The sequence below is a fragment of the Elephas maximus genome, chromosome 4, assembly GCF_024166365.1.
Source record: "Elephas maximus indicus isolate mEleMax1 chromosome 4, mEleMax1 primary haplotype, whole genome shotgun sequence".
Taxonomy (NCBI): domain Eukaryota; kingdom Metazoa; phylum Chordata; class Mammalia; order Proboscidea; family Elephantidae; genus Elephas; species Elephas maximus.
Genome location: NC_064822.1, coordinates 28689058 through 28706713, shown reverse-complemented (window position 1 = coordinate 28706713; position 17656 = coordinate 28689058). Strand labels below are relative to the sequence as shown.

Below are 17656 nucleotides of genomic sequence, written 5' to 3'. Positions count from 1 at the left end.
TTAGGCAATATACATAATATTATTGCTCTGCATCTGGTATTGGGCCTGAATGGGCCCAAAGTCAGCAGAGAAGATGCCACAGTCATAAAAGAAATTAAACATGAAGTGGGAGAGACCAAGGACAAACCAGAGCCCACGAAGACAAACTAAAACCATGGCTATTTCTCAGGCTTCCAAGCTCAATGATGCAGGTAACCTACAAGATAAGCTTGTGCCCTTCACTGCCAAGCTGGACATGCCCCTGGGTCAGGATTCAGAGAAGCTGGAGGAAGCGATCCAGAGGGAGCTGCAGGAGCTGTGGCCCTGGTTGCCTCCCCACGTCAACAAGATGAGCCAGCAGATTAACAACAACCTGAGCTGTACCACTATCTGTCCCTGCACCAGCCTTCTGAGTGTAAACATACTGCTGCTTTACTTCTTCCTTCCAGAACTCACAAATTCCTCTTGTGGCCAACCTAATCAGTAACTATGCAGGGAAGGGTACTCTTGGAAATATACTTCCAGTTGAGCTAAATAGATACCATATAAGGCCACCACATTAGGTATGGTCATAAAATTAAATACTAATATTTTTTAATATGAAATGACCTGGTGGCATAGTGGCTAAGAGCTACAGCTGCTAACCAAAAGATCGGTGGTTAGAATCCACCAGGCACTCCTGTGAAACCCTATGGGGCAGTTCTACTCTGTCATATAGGGTCGCTATGAGTTGGAATCGACTCTACGGCAACAGGTAATGTGAAATGAAGGAGCCCTGGTGGTGCAGTGGTTAAAACACTCAGCTTCTAACCAAAAGGTTCACAGTTCGAACCTACCAGCCACTCTGCAGGAGAAAGATGTGGAAGTCAGCTTCTGTAAAGATTTACAGCCTTGGAAACCCTATGGGGCAGTTCTACTCATAAGGTCTCTATGAGTCAGAATCAACTCGAACACATTGGAATGGGTAAAGTGAAATTAGAGTAGTGATGTGTATAAATTGTGAAATGCATCCTTCAATAGTGGGGACTAACCTCTTCTTTCCGCATGCTGCTACATGGACTAGGGACGAGAGAGATGCAGCCCATCTCAGACCATGAGGACCACATCCATGGATGGTGGAATGGAAAGCTAGAAGCAGCGTGGGACCCAGACAAATGCTAAGCCTCCATACCAACCCTGAATTATCTACCACCAAAATTTTATGTGAGACAAAAGTACATCTTGTTCAAGATACTATATTTTGGGTTTCTGTCATATACAGCTGAATTCATATTCTAATATACTAGATACCACTCATCTGTAAGAGTAAAATAAAAATATTAATGGTTGTGCAAGGACTTGGACAATACCTATATACCCCATGTGAGTGGAATACAAAAGGAAGTAATCAGGTCAGACACTTCAAGATATGGGGCCATGAGAAGAAATGGTGGTAGGCAGTGAAATGACTCAAAATGAGGATGTGTAGGGTGAGGGGACATGTTGAAAGCAAAGATTCTTAAAACAGATGAGATATGCTTCAAGGGAAAACCCAACAACAGTCTGAAATTCAAAATACTCAGCTGTCTTACCAAACTCGAGCAGCTGGGTAATTACAGGTAAAAACACAAAAACGTTCTAAAGGTCTCAGCTTTAGAAGAGAAAGCAATGGGCAAATAGAATCTTAGTGAGCAAAAATATTTAGAAACTGGTTTCATGTAATAGTACAGAGAATGGTACAAAACTAGAATTTAAAAAAATGCAGTAGTTTCCAAATAACAGTGTTGAAATGGATGAACAGCTCAAATTGGAAAAACAGAAGTAGCAAACAAACCAAGTAAAATAATGTACAATGTAAGCTAGAAGAAATACAATCAAGTATACTCATTGTTATAATAAACGAAAACATTTAAGATTGGATTAAAACCTGGCTATATGTTTGTTTGTAAAGGAAACAAACTTTAAAAAATGACAAAGAAAGGTAAAAAATAAAATGAGATTTAAGACAAACTCAGCAAAAAGCAAGCACGAATGGCAATATTAATATCAGATATGCTGAAACTAAGTGTTAAAACCATTAAACAGGATAAAGGGGGCCATTATGTTTGGATAAAAGGCACAGTTTTTTTTTAGAAAATATAAGTAAAAAAACCTTATGTGCCAATAATTTGGCAGCAAAACATGTAAATTTAAAACAATTAGAAAAAATAACAATAAAAATACAATTAAAGTGGGAGATTTTGACACATATCTCTTAAGAATCAAACTTAGCAAATACATTAAAAATGGGGTTATAAAGAGCTTGAATAATAAAATCAATACACTCAATTTGATATGTATTAAAACCTTTGCTGAGTGAATATACATTTTTTTGGTATGGTCATAAAAAATGTATCATGTTTTACCACAAAGAAACCTTAACATGTTTTGAAAAGTAGAGATTTTACCAAATACATCCTTTCGATTGTAAAAATGTGGACAAAATAATTATTCAGAAATTAAGAAACACAGTCCTAAATAACCCTTGGATCAAAGAGGAAATAAACTAAAATTTCATAATATCTAAAAAGAATAAATAGGAAAACACTATCCAAATAACTATGGAAAAAAGCCAAAATTGTATTAGAGAAAAAGATACACCCTGAAACGCCTTCCTTATTAAAAAGACAAAAATATAACAATGCTTTTCAAAACCTGATAGTTATAAAATATATTTTTATACAGATTTAATTAGTAGATTTAAAATTTACTTACAACTGCTTTTGCCTAGGATCCAGTAATGGGTTTAGAGCATGCAACAACTTGTGCAAATTAAACATCCCAATATTGGCTTGATTTCCTATTTTATATCTTTTCTCATCATCAGATGTGTTTGGCACAAAATCTGTTTAAAACAAAATACTATAGTTTTACAGTGGGGATAACTGTAATAAATAGAGTGTTCATTTTTAAGTTTATACTTAAAGTTAATAAATTTACATTTATTAGATAAAAATCTCCCTGACATTAAATATTTAACTTAAAAGCAGTCCAAACACTAATATTTATACACACTAAAAACTTTTAAAATATGAATATTTGCCTAATAGAGGAATACCTTTTTAAGCTACAATAATTTCCAGGTTATCTGGAGGTGGAACCAACACGACACTACAGACAGAAACACCATGCCTTCCCTCTGCAGCAAAGACCCAAAAAACCAAGTAAAACAGATACAAACGACAATCCTGGAACCCTAAAGAACAAACGAAGGAATAAAGAACTCGATCAAGCACCAAATGGAATAAGAAACTGACAGAGAACAGAAAACAAGGAGAGCTACGGAGTGGAGGTCCCATAACGTGACTGGATTCACCATCTTGGGCTACAGCCGCCAAAGAACTCCAGAGAGGGAGTAAAGGAAGGCAAATTCATGGATCACCAAGCAGGAGACAGAGCACCCAGTAACTAGGGATACACGCACTCTCACCCCTCATCTTCTTACCTCTGCAAGGCCTTCGCTGCTTGCCAACAGGCCACAGTTGCTCAGCCTGAAAGACACTAGCTCACTGCTGCCTTAGTCCACCCTGCCCACACTGGCCAGCCCCTTCAGAACAATTTGTTTTATATGCTTGTTTTTGTTTTTTTAAAAATAATTCTTATTGTGCTTTAAGTAAAAATTTACAAGTCAAGTCAGTCTGTCACATATAAGCTTATATACACCTTACTACATGCTCCCATTTACTCTCCCCTAATGAGTCAGCCCTATCCCCCCTTCTGGTTTCTCCTTTCACGACCGTTTTGCCAGTTTCTAACCCTCTCTACCCTCCAGACAGAAGATGCCAACACAGTCTCAAGTGTCCGCCTCATACAAGTAGCTCACTCTCCATCAGCAACTCTCTCCAACCCATTCTCCAGTCCCTTCCATGTCTGATGAATTGTCTTCAGGAATGGTTCCTGTCTTGGGCCAACAGAAGGTTTGGGGACCATGACCGCTGGGATTCTTCCAGTCTCAGTCAGACCATTAAGTCTGCTCTTTTTCTGAGAATTTGGGGTCTGCATCCCACTGATCTCCTTCTCCCTCAGGGGTTTTCTGTTGTGCTCCCTGTCAGGGCAGTCATCGGTTGTGGCCAGGCACCATCTAGTTCTTCTGGTCTCAGGATGATACAAGTCTCTAGCTCATGTGGCCTTTTCTATCTCTTGGGCTCATAGTTATCGTGCGACCTTGGAGTTCTTCATTCCCCTTTGATCCAGGTGGGTTGAGACCAATTCATGCATCTTAGATGGGCGCTTGTTAGCATTTAAGACCCAGATGCCACACTTCAAAGTGGGATGCAGAATGTTTTCATAATAGAATTTATTTTGCCAATTGACTTAGAAGTCCCCTTAAGCCATAGTCCCCAAACCCCAAACCGCCCTTGCTCCGCTGACCTTCGAAGCTTCAGTTTATCCCGGAAGCTTCTTTGCTTTTGGTCCAGTCGAGCTGACCTTCCCCGTATTTTGTCCTTCCCTTCACCTAAACAAGTTCTTATCTACTAACTAATCAGTAAATAACCCTCTCCCACCCTCCCTCCCTCCCCCCCTCGTAACCACAAAAGAATGTGTTCTTCTCAGTTTATACTATTTCTCAAGATCTTATAATAGTGATCCGTACAATATTTCTCCTTTTGCATCTAATTTCACTCAGCATAATGCCTTCCAGGTTCCTCTATGTTATGAAATGTTTCACAGATTCGTCACTGTTCTTTATCAATGCATAGTATTCCATTGTGCGAATATACAATAATTTATTTAACCATTCATCCATTGATGGACACCTTGGTTGCTTCCAGCTTTTTGCTATTGTAAACAGAGCTGCAATAAACATGGGTGTGCATATATCCGTTCATGTAAAGGCTCTTATTTCTCTGGGGTATATTCCAAGGAGTGGGATTTCTGGGTTGTATGGTAGTTCTATTTCTAACTGTTTAAGATAACGCCAGATAGATTTCCAAAGTGGTTGTACCATTTTACATTCCCACCAGCAGTGTATAAGAGTTCCAATCTCTCCGCAGCCTCTCCAACATTTATTATTTTGTGTTTTTTGGATTAATGCCAGCCTTGTTGGAGTGAGATGGAATCTCATCGTAGTCTTAATTTGCTTTCTCTAATGGCTAATGATCGAGAGCATTTTCTCATCTATCTGTTAGCTGCCTGAATATCTTCTTTAGTGAAGTGCATGTTCATCTCCTTTGCCCACTTTTTGATTGGGTTGTCTTTTTGTAGTTGAGTTTTAACAGATTCATACAGATTTCAGAGATCAGGCGCTGGTTGGAGATATCATAGCTGATAATTCTTTCCCAGTCTGTAGGTGGTCTTTTTACTCTTTTGGTGAAGTCTTTAGATGACCATAGGTGTTTGATTTTTAGGAGCTCCCACTTATCTGGTTTCTCTTCGTCATTTTTAGTAATGTTTTGTATTCTGTTTATGCCTTGTATCAGGGCTCCTAACGTTGTCCCTATTTTTTCTTCCATGATCTTTATCGTTTTAGTCTTTATGTTTAGGTCTTTGATCCACTTGGAGTTAATTTTTGTGCATGGTGTGAGGTATGGGTCCTGTTTCATTTTTTTGCAAATGGATATCCAGTTGTGCCAGCACCATTTGTTAAAAAGACTGTCTTTTCCCCAATTAACTGACACTGGGCCTTTGTCAAATATCAGCTGCTCATATGTGGATGGATTTATATCTGGGTTCTCAATTCTCTACAATTGGTCTATGTGCCTGTTGTTGTACCAGTACCAGGCTGTTTTGACTACTGTGGCTGTATAATAGGTTCTAAAATCAGGTAGAGTGAGGTCTCCCACTTTCTTCTTTTTCAGTAATGCTTTACTTATCTGGGGCTTCTTTCCCTTCCATATGAAGTTGGTGATTTGTTTCTCCATCACATTAAAAAATGTCATTGGAATTTGGATCGGAAGTGCATTGTATGTATAGATGGCTTTTCGTGGAATAGACATTTTTACTATGTTCAGTCTTCCTATCCATGAGCAAGGTATGTTTCTCCACTCATGTAGGTCCCTTTTAGTTTCTTGCACTAGTACTTTGTAGTTTTCTTTGTATAGGTCTTTTACATCTTTGGTAAGATTTATTCCTAAGTATTTTATCTTCTTGGGAGCTACTGTGAATGGTATTGATTTGGTGATTTCCTCTTCGATGTTCTTTTTGTTGATGTAGACGAAGCCAAGTGATTTTTGTATGTTTATTTTATAACTTGAGACTCTGCCGATTTCTTCTATTAGTTTCAGTAGTTTTCTGGAGGATTCCTTAGGGTTTTCTGTGTATAAGATCATGTCATCTGCAAATAGAGATAATTTTACTTCTTCCTTGCCAATCCGAATGCCCTTTATTTCTTTGTCTAGCCTAATTGCTCTGACTAGGCCCACTAGCACAATGTTGAATAAGAGCGGTGATAAAGGGCATCCTTGTCTGGTTCCCGTTCTCAAGGGAAATGCTTTCAGGCTCTCTCCATTTAGAATGATGTTGGCTGTTGGCTTTGTATAGATGCCCTTTATTATGTTGAGCAATTTTCCTTCAATTCCTATTTTGCTGAGAGTTTTTGTCATGAATGGGTGTTGTACTTTGTCAAATGCCTTTTCTGCATCAATTGATAAAATCATGTGGTTTTTGTCTTTTGTTTTTATTTATATGGTAGATTACATTAATGGTTTTTCTAATATTAAACCAGCCTTGCACACCTGGTATAAATCCCACTTGGTCGTGGTGGATTATTTTTTTGATATGTTGTTGAATTCTATTGGCTAGAATTTTGTTGAGGATTTTTGCATCTATGTTCATGAGGGATATAGGTCTGTAATTTTCTTTTTTTGTGGTGTCTTTACCTGGTTTTGGTATCAGGGATATGGTGGCTTCATAGAATGAGTTAGGTAGTATTCCATCATTTTCTATGCTTTAAAATATCTTTAGTAGTAGTGGTGTTAACTCTTCTCTAAAAGTTTGGTAGAACTCTGCAGTGAAGCCATCCGGGCCAGGGCTTTTTTTTTTTGGGAGTTGTTTGATTACGTTTTCAATCTCTTTTTTTTGTTATGGGTCTATTTAGTTGTTCTACTTCTGATTGTGGTGGTTTAGGTAGGTAGTGTTTTTCTAGGAATTCATCCATTTCTTCTAGGTTTGCCAGTTTGTTAGAGTATAATTTTTCGTAGTAATCTGATATGATTCTTTTAAATTTCAGTTAGGTCTCTTGTGCTATGGCCCATCTCGTTTCTTATTCGGGTTATTTGTTTCCTTTCCTGTATTTCTTTAGTCAGTCTGGCCAATGGTTTATCAATTTTGTTGATTTTTTTCAAAGAACCAGCTTTTGACTTTGTTAATTCTTTCAATTATTTTTCTGTTCTCTAATTCATTTAGTTCAGCTCTAATTTTTATTATTCGTTTTCTTCTGGTGCCTGATGGATTCTTTTTTTGCTCACTTTCTATTTGTTCAAGTTGTAGGGACAGTTCTCTGATTTTGCCTCTTTCTTCTTTATGTATGTGTGCATTTATTGATATAAATTGACCTCTGAGCACTGCTTTTGCTGTGTCCCAGAGGTTCTAATAGGAAGTGTTTTCATTCTCATTGCATTCTATGAATTTCTTTATTCCCTCCTTAATGTCTTCTATAACCCAGTCTTTTTTGAGCAGGGTATTGTTCAGTTTCCAAGTATTTGATTTCTTTTCCCTGATTTTTCTGTTATTGATTTCCACTTTTATGGCCTTGTGGTCTGAGAAGATGCCTTGTAATATTTCGATGTTTTGGATTCTGCAAAGGTTTGTTTTATGACCGAATATGTGATCTATTCTAGAGAATGTTCCATGTGCACTAGAAAAAAAAGTATACTTTGAAGCTATTGGGTGGAGTGTTCTGTATAAGTCTATGAGATCAGTTGGTTGATTGTAGCAATTAGGTCTTGCATACTTCTATTGAGCTTCTTACTGGAAGTCCTGTCCTTCTCCAAAAGTGGTGTGTTGAAGTCTCCTACTATAATTGTGGAGGTGTCTATCTCACTTTTCAGTTCCGTTAAAATTTGTTTTATGTATCTTCCAGCCCTGTCATTGGGTGCATAAATATTTAATATGGTTATATCTTCCTGATCAATTGTCCCTTTAATCATTACGTAGTGTCCTTCTTTATCCTTTGTGGTGGATTTAACTTTGAAGTCTATTTTGTCAGAAATTAATATTGCTACTCCTGCTCTTTTTTGATTGTTGTTTGCTTGATATATTTTTTTCCATCCTTTCAGTTTTTTTTTTTTTTTTTTCTTTTTGTCTCTAAGTCTAAGGTGTGTCTCTTATAGGCAGTTTATAGATGGATCGTGTTTCTTCATCCAGTCTGAGACTCTTTGTCTCATTATTGGTGCATTTAGTCCATTTACATTCAGCGTAATTATAGATAAGTAAGTGTTTGGTGCTGTCATTTTGATGCCTTTTTGTGTGTGTTGTTGACAATTTCATTTTTCCTCTTACTTTTTTGTGCTGAGACGTTTTTCTGTATAAATTGTGAGATCCTCATTTTCATAGTAATTGAATTTATGCTTGCTGAGTGGTTATGTTTTCTTGGTTTTTATTTTGAGTTATGGAATTGTTAGACCTCTTTGTGGTTACCTTAATAAAAAAAAATTTTTTTTTTTAATATCTACCCCTATTTTTCTAAGTAAAAACCTAGCTTGTATCGTCCTATATCGCCTTGTTTCCCTCTCCATATGGCAGTTCTATGCCTCCTGTATTTAGTCCCTCTTTTTGATTATTGTGATCTTTTACATAATGACTTCAATGATTCCCTGTTTTGAACATTCTTTTCTTTTTAAAATTAATCTTAACTTGTTTTTGTGATTTCCCTATATGAGTTGATATCAGGATGTTCTGGTCTGTGACCTTGTGTTGTTATCTGATATTACTGATTTTCTGACCAAACAATTTCCTTTAGTATTTCTTGTAGCTTTGGTTTGGTTTTTGCAAATTCTCTAAGCTTCTGTTTATCTGTAAATGTTTTAATTTCACCTTCATATTTGAGAGACAGTTTCGCTGGATGAATGATCCTTGGCTGGCAGTTTTTCTCCTCCAGTGCTCTATATATGTCATCCCATTGCCTTCTTGACTGCATGGTTTCTGCTGAGCAGTCTCAACTTGTTCTTATTGATTCTCCTTTGTAGGAGACCTTTCTTTTATCCCTGGCTGCTTTTAAAATTTTCTCTTCATCTTTGGTTTTGGCAACTTTGATGACAATATGTCTTGGTGATTTTCTTTTCGGATCAATCTTATATGGGGTTTGATGAGCATCTTGCATAGATATCCTTTCGTCCTTCATGACGTCAAGAAGTTTTCTGCCAACAGATCTTCAACTATTCTCTCTGTATTTTCTGTTATCCCTCCCTGTTCTGGAACTCCAATCACACGCAAGTTATTCTTCTTGATAGAGTCCCACATGATTCTTAGGGTTTCTTCATTTTTTTAAATTCTTTTATCTGATTTTTCTTCAACTATAAATTTTTTTTTTATATTGGTGTCAATTGCCTTATCCTCCAACTCCCCCACTCTGCATTCCAATTGCTCGATTCTGCTCCTCTGACTTCCTATTGCTTAATTCTGTAATTTGACTGTTAATCTTTTGGATTTCTGAATGCTGTCTCTCTATGGATTCTTGCAGCTTATTAATTTTTCCACTATGTTCTTGAATAATCTTTTTGAGTTCTTCAACTGCTTTATCAGTGTGTTACTTGGCTTTTTCTGTAGATTGCCTTATTTCATTTATGAGGTCATCCCTGATGTCTTGAAGCATTCTGCAAATTAGTTTTTTATATTCTGCATCTGGCAATTCCAGGATTGTATCTTCATTTGGGAAAAATTTTCATTCTTTAATTTGGGGAGTTGTTTACAGAAGCAATCATGGTCTGCTTCTGTATGTGGTTTGATATCGACTGCTGTCTCTGAGCCATCACTAAGATATCGTAGTGATTTATTCTGTATTTGCTCACTGAGTCTGATCTTGTTTTGTTTTCTTTCAATATACATAGATGGGCTACTAGATTGTGCTGTCTTGATTGTTGTAGCCTTTGAATCACTTATGTCCTATTACCAGCTGGTTTGGGCTGTTAACCAGATATATAAGCCTAAGAGTCCATTCACTATTCTTGAGTAGAATCTGATTTTGGGTCATCAAGTGTGTGGTGCAGACTGTCACCTATTCACTTAGAGGAGCAGTGGTGATAGTTGTGTGCACCTGATTCTGGTAGCAGCAGGGGGTCACACTCCGGGGGGGGCAGGATGCTGACAGGCTTCCCCCAAGTGCCAGTGAGGTAGGTGTGTCTCTATTCCTAAAGCACTTTGGTGGGTGGGCTCTGCAGCTGTACCTTAGGCACCCAATGCAAGTACCTCTACAGATTGGTAGGTGTAACTATCCTCAGACCCCTATGGCAGGAGGCTAGGTGGTTTGGCTGGAGCTTCAGCCCTCAGTTCCCCATTGTGGGTCAGTGAGGGCTCTGTTTAATAGGTAGAGATATCAGACCTGGGAAACTTGTCTTTCCAGTAATCCGCTAAAACAATTACAGTCAGATCACTATCAGCATTGCCTTTGCATTACAACAGCCACCTTGTTCCCTGTACGGATGAAAGCCCAAGACTTTGGATCTCCTATGCTTGGCTAGAGCCAGTTCTGTATTTTTAGTCCAATTTCGGGAAGTCAGGGAAGGAGTTTTGGTCCCTGGGTTTTTTGTAGCTGCTTCTCTCAGGCCAGGAGAATGGGTTAGCAAAAGACAAAAAAAAAAAAAAAAAAAAACCACAGAGCACTTCACTCTCTGGCCCAGGAAATTCCAATGTTAATGAAGCCACCTGGGAAGGGGAGGGGAGGGATCAGATAGATAGGAGAGAGCAGCACCCAGGAATATAGACAAAGTTACTCATTTTGCTTGGTGATAACTGTTTTATCTGAGATTCCCGAAAGGTGTGTAGCCTGAGTGCGTTGGCTGGGTCGAGACTGCCCTCGAGGGTCAGGCCCACATCCTGTGTTTATGCTGTCTCAGAAGCCATGGTCAGTTCCTCCGCAGCCCGTCCAAAGCACAGCACCAAGGTTCCCTGGCTGGGACGCCACACTCCAGGCTCCAAAACCAGTCGCTACCTCCCGGTTACTTCTCTTCCTGTCAGCCGTCACTGCGCTGCCTGCGTTCACTGGCTGGGCTTCCCCCGAGGTCACTTCTGGTGGGTAGGGCTGCATCTCGTGTTTGCGCCATCTCAGGATGCCATGCTCAGCTCCCCTGCACCCAGTCCAAAGCCCGGGGCCAAGTTTTTCTGACTGGGACACTGGCTCCAGGCTCCGAGAACAGTCGCTGCTTCCCCGTGGTTGCTCGTTCTCTCGTTAGCTACATCAGTGTGCAGCCTGCTGGCACTGGCTGAGTCTCTGTCACTTAGGTCAACTCTTTACATCTGTGTTTGATGGTCAGGGTTCGTAGATTGTCACGTATGTGATTGATTCACTTGTTTTTCTGAGTCTTTGTTGCAAGAGGGATCCGAGGTAGCATCTACCTAGTCAGCCATCTCGGCCCCCTCCTTGTTTGCTTGTTTGATTTTTTTGGTTTGTATTTTTGTTTTATAAGATTTTGTTATTACTTTTCACTTTCTCTCCCTTTCTTCGTTCTCTTTCTCCCACCCAGCTAGCCCCATATGCCATCCCCTCCCCTTCTTGACAGGCTGTGATTGTTTGGTTTGTTTGCTTTGTTTTTTTGAGGGGGGGCTTTTTTGTCGTTTTTCTCTCTCTCCCTTCCTTCCTTTTCTTTCTCCCATCCAGCTAGCCCTGTGTACCATCCCCTCCTCTTCTTGACAGGCTGTAATTTTTTGATTCAGTTGTTTTGTTCTTTTGTTTTTGTTTATTTGTTTGCTTTTCTTAAATAAATATTCTTTCTTGGCCTTTTATGTTGCTTCACTCTCTCTCCTTTCCTTTCTCCCTCCCAGATAGCCCCGCATACCATCCCCTCCCCTTCTTGATGGGCTGTGATTTTTTGGTTTGTTTTTTTCTTTTCTTCTGTATTTTTTTTTTCTCTCTCTCTCCTTTCCTTTCTCCCACTCACCCAGCCTTGTGCACCACCCCAGCTCCTTCTGGAGGGGCTGTGCTGCACAGCTCAGGTGGAGAGTCACTGCATGCGGCCTCCCCAGGTCTGCACTACCATTATCGACAAGCTCCCTTGGCACCATTTTATTTATTTATTGTCTGTTTGTTTTTTGGTCTTTTTGGCGTTGTTGTTGTTATTGTTTCTCCTCTCTCTCCTCCTTTCTACCTTTTCTCTCTCCCATCCACCCAGCCCCGTGTACCACCCTCAACTTCTTGGTGGCCTGTGCTGTATCACTTGGCTGGTAAGCCTCTGGCATATAGCCTCCCCAGGTCTATGCCACTCCCACAGGCCAGCTCCCTCAGTGCCATATTTTATATTTTTCTTTATCTCTTCCCTTCTCTTTTTCCTTCTCCCTCCTACCTAGGCCCTCCACTGCTTCCACCCCTTCCTGACAGAGACTGGAGAAACCCTGAGAATATGGCCTCCAGATACCCTTTTAACTCAATAATGAAGTCACTCCTGAGGTTCACCCGTCAGCCAAAGATTAGACAGGCCCATAAAACAAGACTAAATGGGCACACCAGCCCAGGGACAAGGACGAGAAGGCAGGAGGGAACAGGAAAGCTGGTAATGGGGAACCCAAGGTTGAGAAGGGGAGAGTGTTTACATATCGTGGGGTTGGCAACCAATGTCACAAAACAGTATGTGTATTAATTGTTTAATGAGAAGCTTGTTTGCTCTGTAAACCTTCATCTAAAATACAACTAAAAAATTAAAGAAATCAGAGCATCTGAGTGTAAAAGCATAATACCAATCTGATATAAGATAGACAAATGACTGAGCCTTACTAATTCATAAAAAAAAATCAGGATAAAAAAATTTCCGCCTTTTAAGAAAAGCTACTCATGATAAATTCAAGAAGACTAAGAAAGGACATCTGTAAATTTCTTTTCCATAAGCACTGAAGAAAAAAAACTTAAGTTTGAATTTAAAGGATCCATATTTTTTGTGACTCATTCCATTAAGATCATTTTGTTCCAAAGACTCTGAGATTTTATCCTAACAACAGGTGAAGACTAAAAACAGACTGCTAGAATGCTTTCTAACAGTTAATTAGGAAGATGTTGTCTAGAACATGGCAAAAAGTCAAAGACACACAGGGAATGGAGGGAACATAAATGTAACTTCTAACCAGCAATGTATGGGAACTAATCTAGACTTTCAGAGTCTCATGCACAGGGACTTAGTGGCTACTTGTGAACAAAACATCACTCTTTTCCACTGCATAAGAATAATGCCAACTCTGTGTGGAGTGCCAAGAGGGATGAAGGGGAAATGTGAAATGTGGGTGAACTGTTAAAGCTGTAAAGATTTGGGTGGGAAGAAGAAATCACTAGAATTTATAAACCATGAATCCATTGATTAGGCCAGTGGTTCTCTCTTCCCCCTTAGCCAGGCAGAAGAGCCCGGAGACTACCAGTGTAACTGCTGCGCATGTGGCAAAGCCAAAAAACTTTCCCTAACGGGAAGAATTATACTAGCTTTGGTGAGATACCAACGAAGCATACTGCAAGTAAATTATTGATTTATATGAAAAACAGAGTATAAACATTGTGGTATATGTGGGGGACCTTAAGAACTACCAGCAATCTCTTAATTAAACTTTGAGAACCACCAACTTGGAACATTTCCCCCAGTCCATCCATCTGCTGAGGACTAATATGTTCTTCATGCAACAGACCCAGGCTTTTCGTGAGTAAACTTAGTTTTATTCTGCCACGTGGCTGGGGTTCCCATCTGTGCTGAACACAGTGAGCACTTGCTACTTCACATACCGACCACGGAACACCAGCAGCAGACTGCTCAGCCTTTCTTTCAGCTCTACTTAACACTCACATATGGAATTAAAAACTACCAGTTTTGGGAGCCAACAGGCAGAGATTAGCGTCTTAGTATCAAAACACCAGTTCCGCTCCAAGATGAAGGAAGCCTTTTGTTTCCCCCAACCAATTCACATTCCTTGCATCTATTGGTTTTGTTTTCCAGAACAATTATTACTTTTTAAAAATAATCTATGAAGCTTATCTCTTCAGCATGACACAAGCAGCCATGAAAAAGACTATGTGAAAGCAAAACATTTTTAACTGATTTTCAAGGTCCTTCAGGAACTCAGCGTAAGGTTCTTCAGTGTCAAGTGGTGTTACCGTAAATGTTCCTACCTTTTTTTAAAAAGTATGTGTAATATGAAATAAAATGTTTTAAACTAAAAAAAAGGAATTTCCAGGTTATCTGAGCCGCTATTTTCCTTCTTCAGAACTAAAAATCCCAGATGCATAAGTGTTATTATTTGCAAATATTCTTGTGATAATTTAAATATATTATTTTACTATAAGAAATACATATATAACCTTTCAAGTAATAAATACAACATCCATTGGGAATCCAATGGTGTAAGGTTAAAAAATGAGGGGCAAAGCAAGTGAAATATTGGTGGCAATTAGAATTAAAAAATAATCAACAAGCTTGGTTCTAATCATAATTATATAATGCCTAAGCTGATGGCACCATTTGAGAATACAAAAAAAAAAACAAAGTGCCAAAACTATACTACAGGTCTACTCTCCCATTCCCTGGACAGGTAAAGAATGAGCAAGGCGAAAATTGGAGCAATAAACTAATTCCATTGGCTACAGTTTACTAAATACTAAAAAGCTGATGGGTTCCCTTCCATCTCAACTGTCTGTCTGCCCATCCGTTCGTCCGTCTGACTGCCCATCTATCCATCCATCCATCTCTGGTCTTTTCTCATTCTGCTTAAGAAAGAATAATGAAAAAGTGCCATAGACAACTTACGACTTGGCAGTAAGGGAGAAGATCTCTGAGGACCAGTTAACTCTGCTCTGTTACATGAACAAAGACCACACTTTTAATCCTAATCAGTCATTTTGTTAATAGATGGAAAACCAATCAGGAAAATGCTAACCACACAGGAGCCTTTTCTCACATTATTCTTCTTCCAGATCCTACACATACTTCAAACTCAAACTCAAGTAGCATGTCCTCCACAAAGCTTTCTCTGATCCCTCCGGTGGTATTATATTATTATTACCTCCATTTTATAGAAAAGTAAAGTAATAGGTTAAGTGACTTGTCCAAGGGCACAGAACTATTAAGAGTCAAGATACCTGAGCTCAAACACATGTCTGTCTGACAACATATTCTATGCTCTTAACTACAACACCATATACCCTCTCCTCACTTATTGACATGGTTAGGTTCCAACGACCAGGTGGTTATGCAAAATTCACGTTATGCGAAAATAAATGTCCATGTCAGATCAAAAAATAGAGGATGACAACATCATTACATAACTGCCAAACCACTGAGAATCATGGCCCAGCCAAGTTGCACATAACTTTAACCATCACATCCAGCATTACTCTTGCCTTGTACCTCAGCATTTGTTGCTGCCAGATGTATGTTCTTTCTTAGTGCACAAAATAGTTGCTTAGTCAATTTCCTACTAGTGTCAAAATGAGAAAGGTCGGATAATGAAATAGTCAATAAGTGAAGACAAGTGTACTTCATGTCATCTTTTGTAATATGTAAGTTCCTTGAAGGCAAAGACCATAAAGGACTCATTTTTTTATAACTTATGGCACTTGGAAGATTGGCTGGACACATAAAAATGCCCATTTTATGAATGAACACAATTCTTTCTACTACTAATGCCAAAGATTAGAAATTGAATATTTTTACCAACTCATGCAGCCTAAAACTGATCAAACACACAATCAATTTGCATTGGTAATTACTGGTGATTGAAATGCGAACATTGGAAGCAAAACACATCAGTAGTTGTAAAATACGGTCTTGGTGATAGAAATGACGCCAGAGGTTCTATGATAAAATTTTACAAGACCAACAACTTATTCATTGCAAAAATCTTTTTTCAAGAACCAGAACAGCAACTAAACATGGTGACCTCACCGGAAAGAATATACCGGAATCAAATTCACTACATCTGTGGAAAGAGACAATGGGGAAGCTCAATATCATCAGTCAGAACAAGGCCAGGGGCTGATTGCAAAGCAGACCATCAGTTATTCATATGCAAGTTCAAGTTGAAGCTGAAGAAAATTAAATCAAGTCCACAAGTGAAAACATATGACTTTGAGTATATCCCACCTGAATTTAGAGACCATCTCAAGAGCAGATTTGATGCACTGAATGCTAATGACTGAAGACCAGATAACTTGTGGGATGACATCAAAGACATCATATGTGAAGAAAACAAAAGGTCATTTAAAAGACAGGAAAGAAAGAAAAGGCCAAAACAGATGCTAGAAGAGACTCTGAAAGTGGCTTTTGAACGCAGAATAGCTAAAGCAAAAGGAAGAAATGATGACATGAAAGAGCTGAACAGAAGATTTCAAAGGGTGGACCTAGAAGTATTATAATGAACTTAAAAAGTAAAGTGTTATGATGACATGTGCAAAGACCGGAGATAGAAAACCAAAAGGGAAGAGCATGCTCTGCATTTCTCAAGCTGAAGGAAATGAAGAAAAAATTCAAGCCTCCAGGTGCAATATTATTCTATGGGTAAAATACTGAATGACACAGGAAGCACCAAAAGAAGGTGGGAGGAATACACAGAGTAACTGCACCAAAAAGATTTGGTTCATGTTCAGCCATTTCAAAACAAAGCATATTTTCAAGAACCAAGGTATTGAAGGAAGAAGTCCAAGCTGCATTGAAGGCACTGGCGAAAAACAAGGCTTCAGAACTTGACAGAATACCAACTGAGATGTTTCAACAAATGGAGGTGACACTGGAAGCACTTACTTGTCTATATCAAGAAATCTGGAAAACAGCTACCTGGCCCACCAACTGCAAGAGATCCATATTTGTGCCCATTCCAAAGAAACGTGGTCCAACCAAATGTGGAAATTATCAAACAATATCATTAATATCACGCTCAAGTAAAGTTTTGCTGAAGATCATTCAAAGGCAGCTGCAGCAGTACACTGACAGGGAACTGCTGGAAATTCAAGCCTGATTCAAAGACGTGGAACAAGGGACATCACTGACCGAAATCAGACACCAGGAAGATGTTTACCTGTGTTCTACAGACTATAAAAAGGCATTCGATTATGTGGATCATAACAAATTATGGATAATATTGCAGAGAATGGCAATTCCAGAACACTTATGTGTGCTCTTGAGGAACCTGTAGGACCAAGAGGCAGTCATTCAAACAGAATCAGGGAATAACTTCATGGTTTAAAATCAGGAAAGGTGGGCATCAAGATTGTATCCTTTCACCATACTTATTCAATCTGTATGCTGAGCAAATAATCTGAGAAGTTAGACTATATGAAGAAAAAGGTAGCATCAGGATTGAAGGAAGTCTTATTAACAACCTGTGATATGCAGACGATAAAACCTTGCTTGCTGAAAGTGAAGAGGACTTGAAGCACTTACTAATGAAGATCAACGACCACAGCCTTCAGTATGGATTATACCACAACATAAAGAAAACAAAAATCCTCACAACTGGACCAATACGCAACATCATGATAAATGGAGATAAGATTGAAATTGTCAGGGATTTCATTCTACTCAGCTCTACAATCTACACCCAT

The 17656-nt window shown here is 38.9% G+C and overlaps 1 protein-coding gene across 7 annotated transcripts in view; it reads right to left on the bottom strand.

Annotated features, from left to right (window-relative positions):
- The window catches only part of LOC126074907 (protein adenylyltransferase SelO-like), a 55408-nt gene that overhangs the window by 18404 nt on the left and 19348 nt on the right, over positions 1–17656 (bottom strand). For all 7 annotated transcript variants that reach the window (XM_049881783.1, XM_049881784.1, XM_049881787.1 and 4 more), the window contains one exon: positions 2713–2842. In XM_049881783.1, the coding sequence (XP_049737740.1) occupies positions 2713–2842 (130 nt within the window). The remainder of the gene's footprint in view (positions 1–2712; positions 2843–17656) is intronic.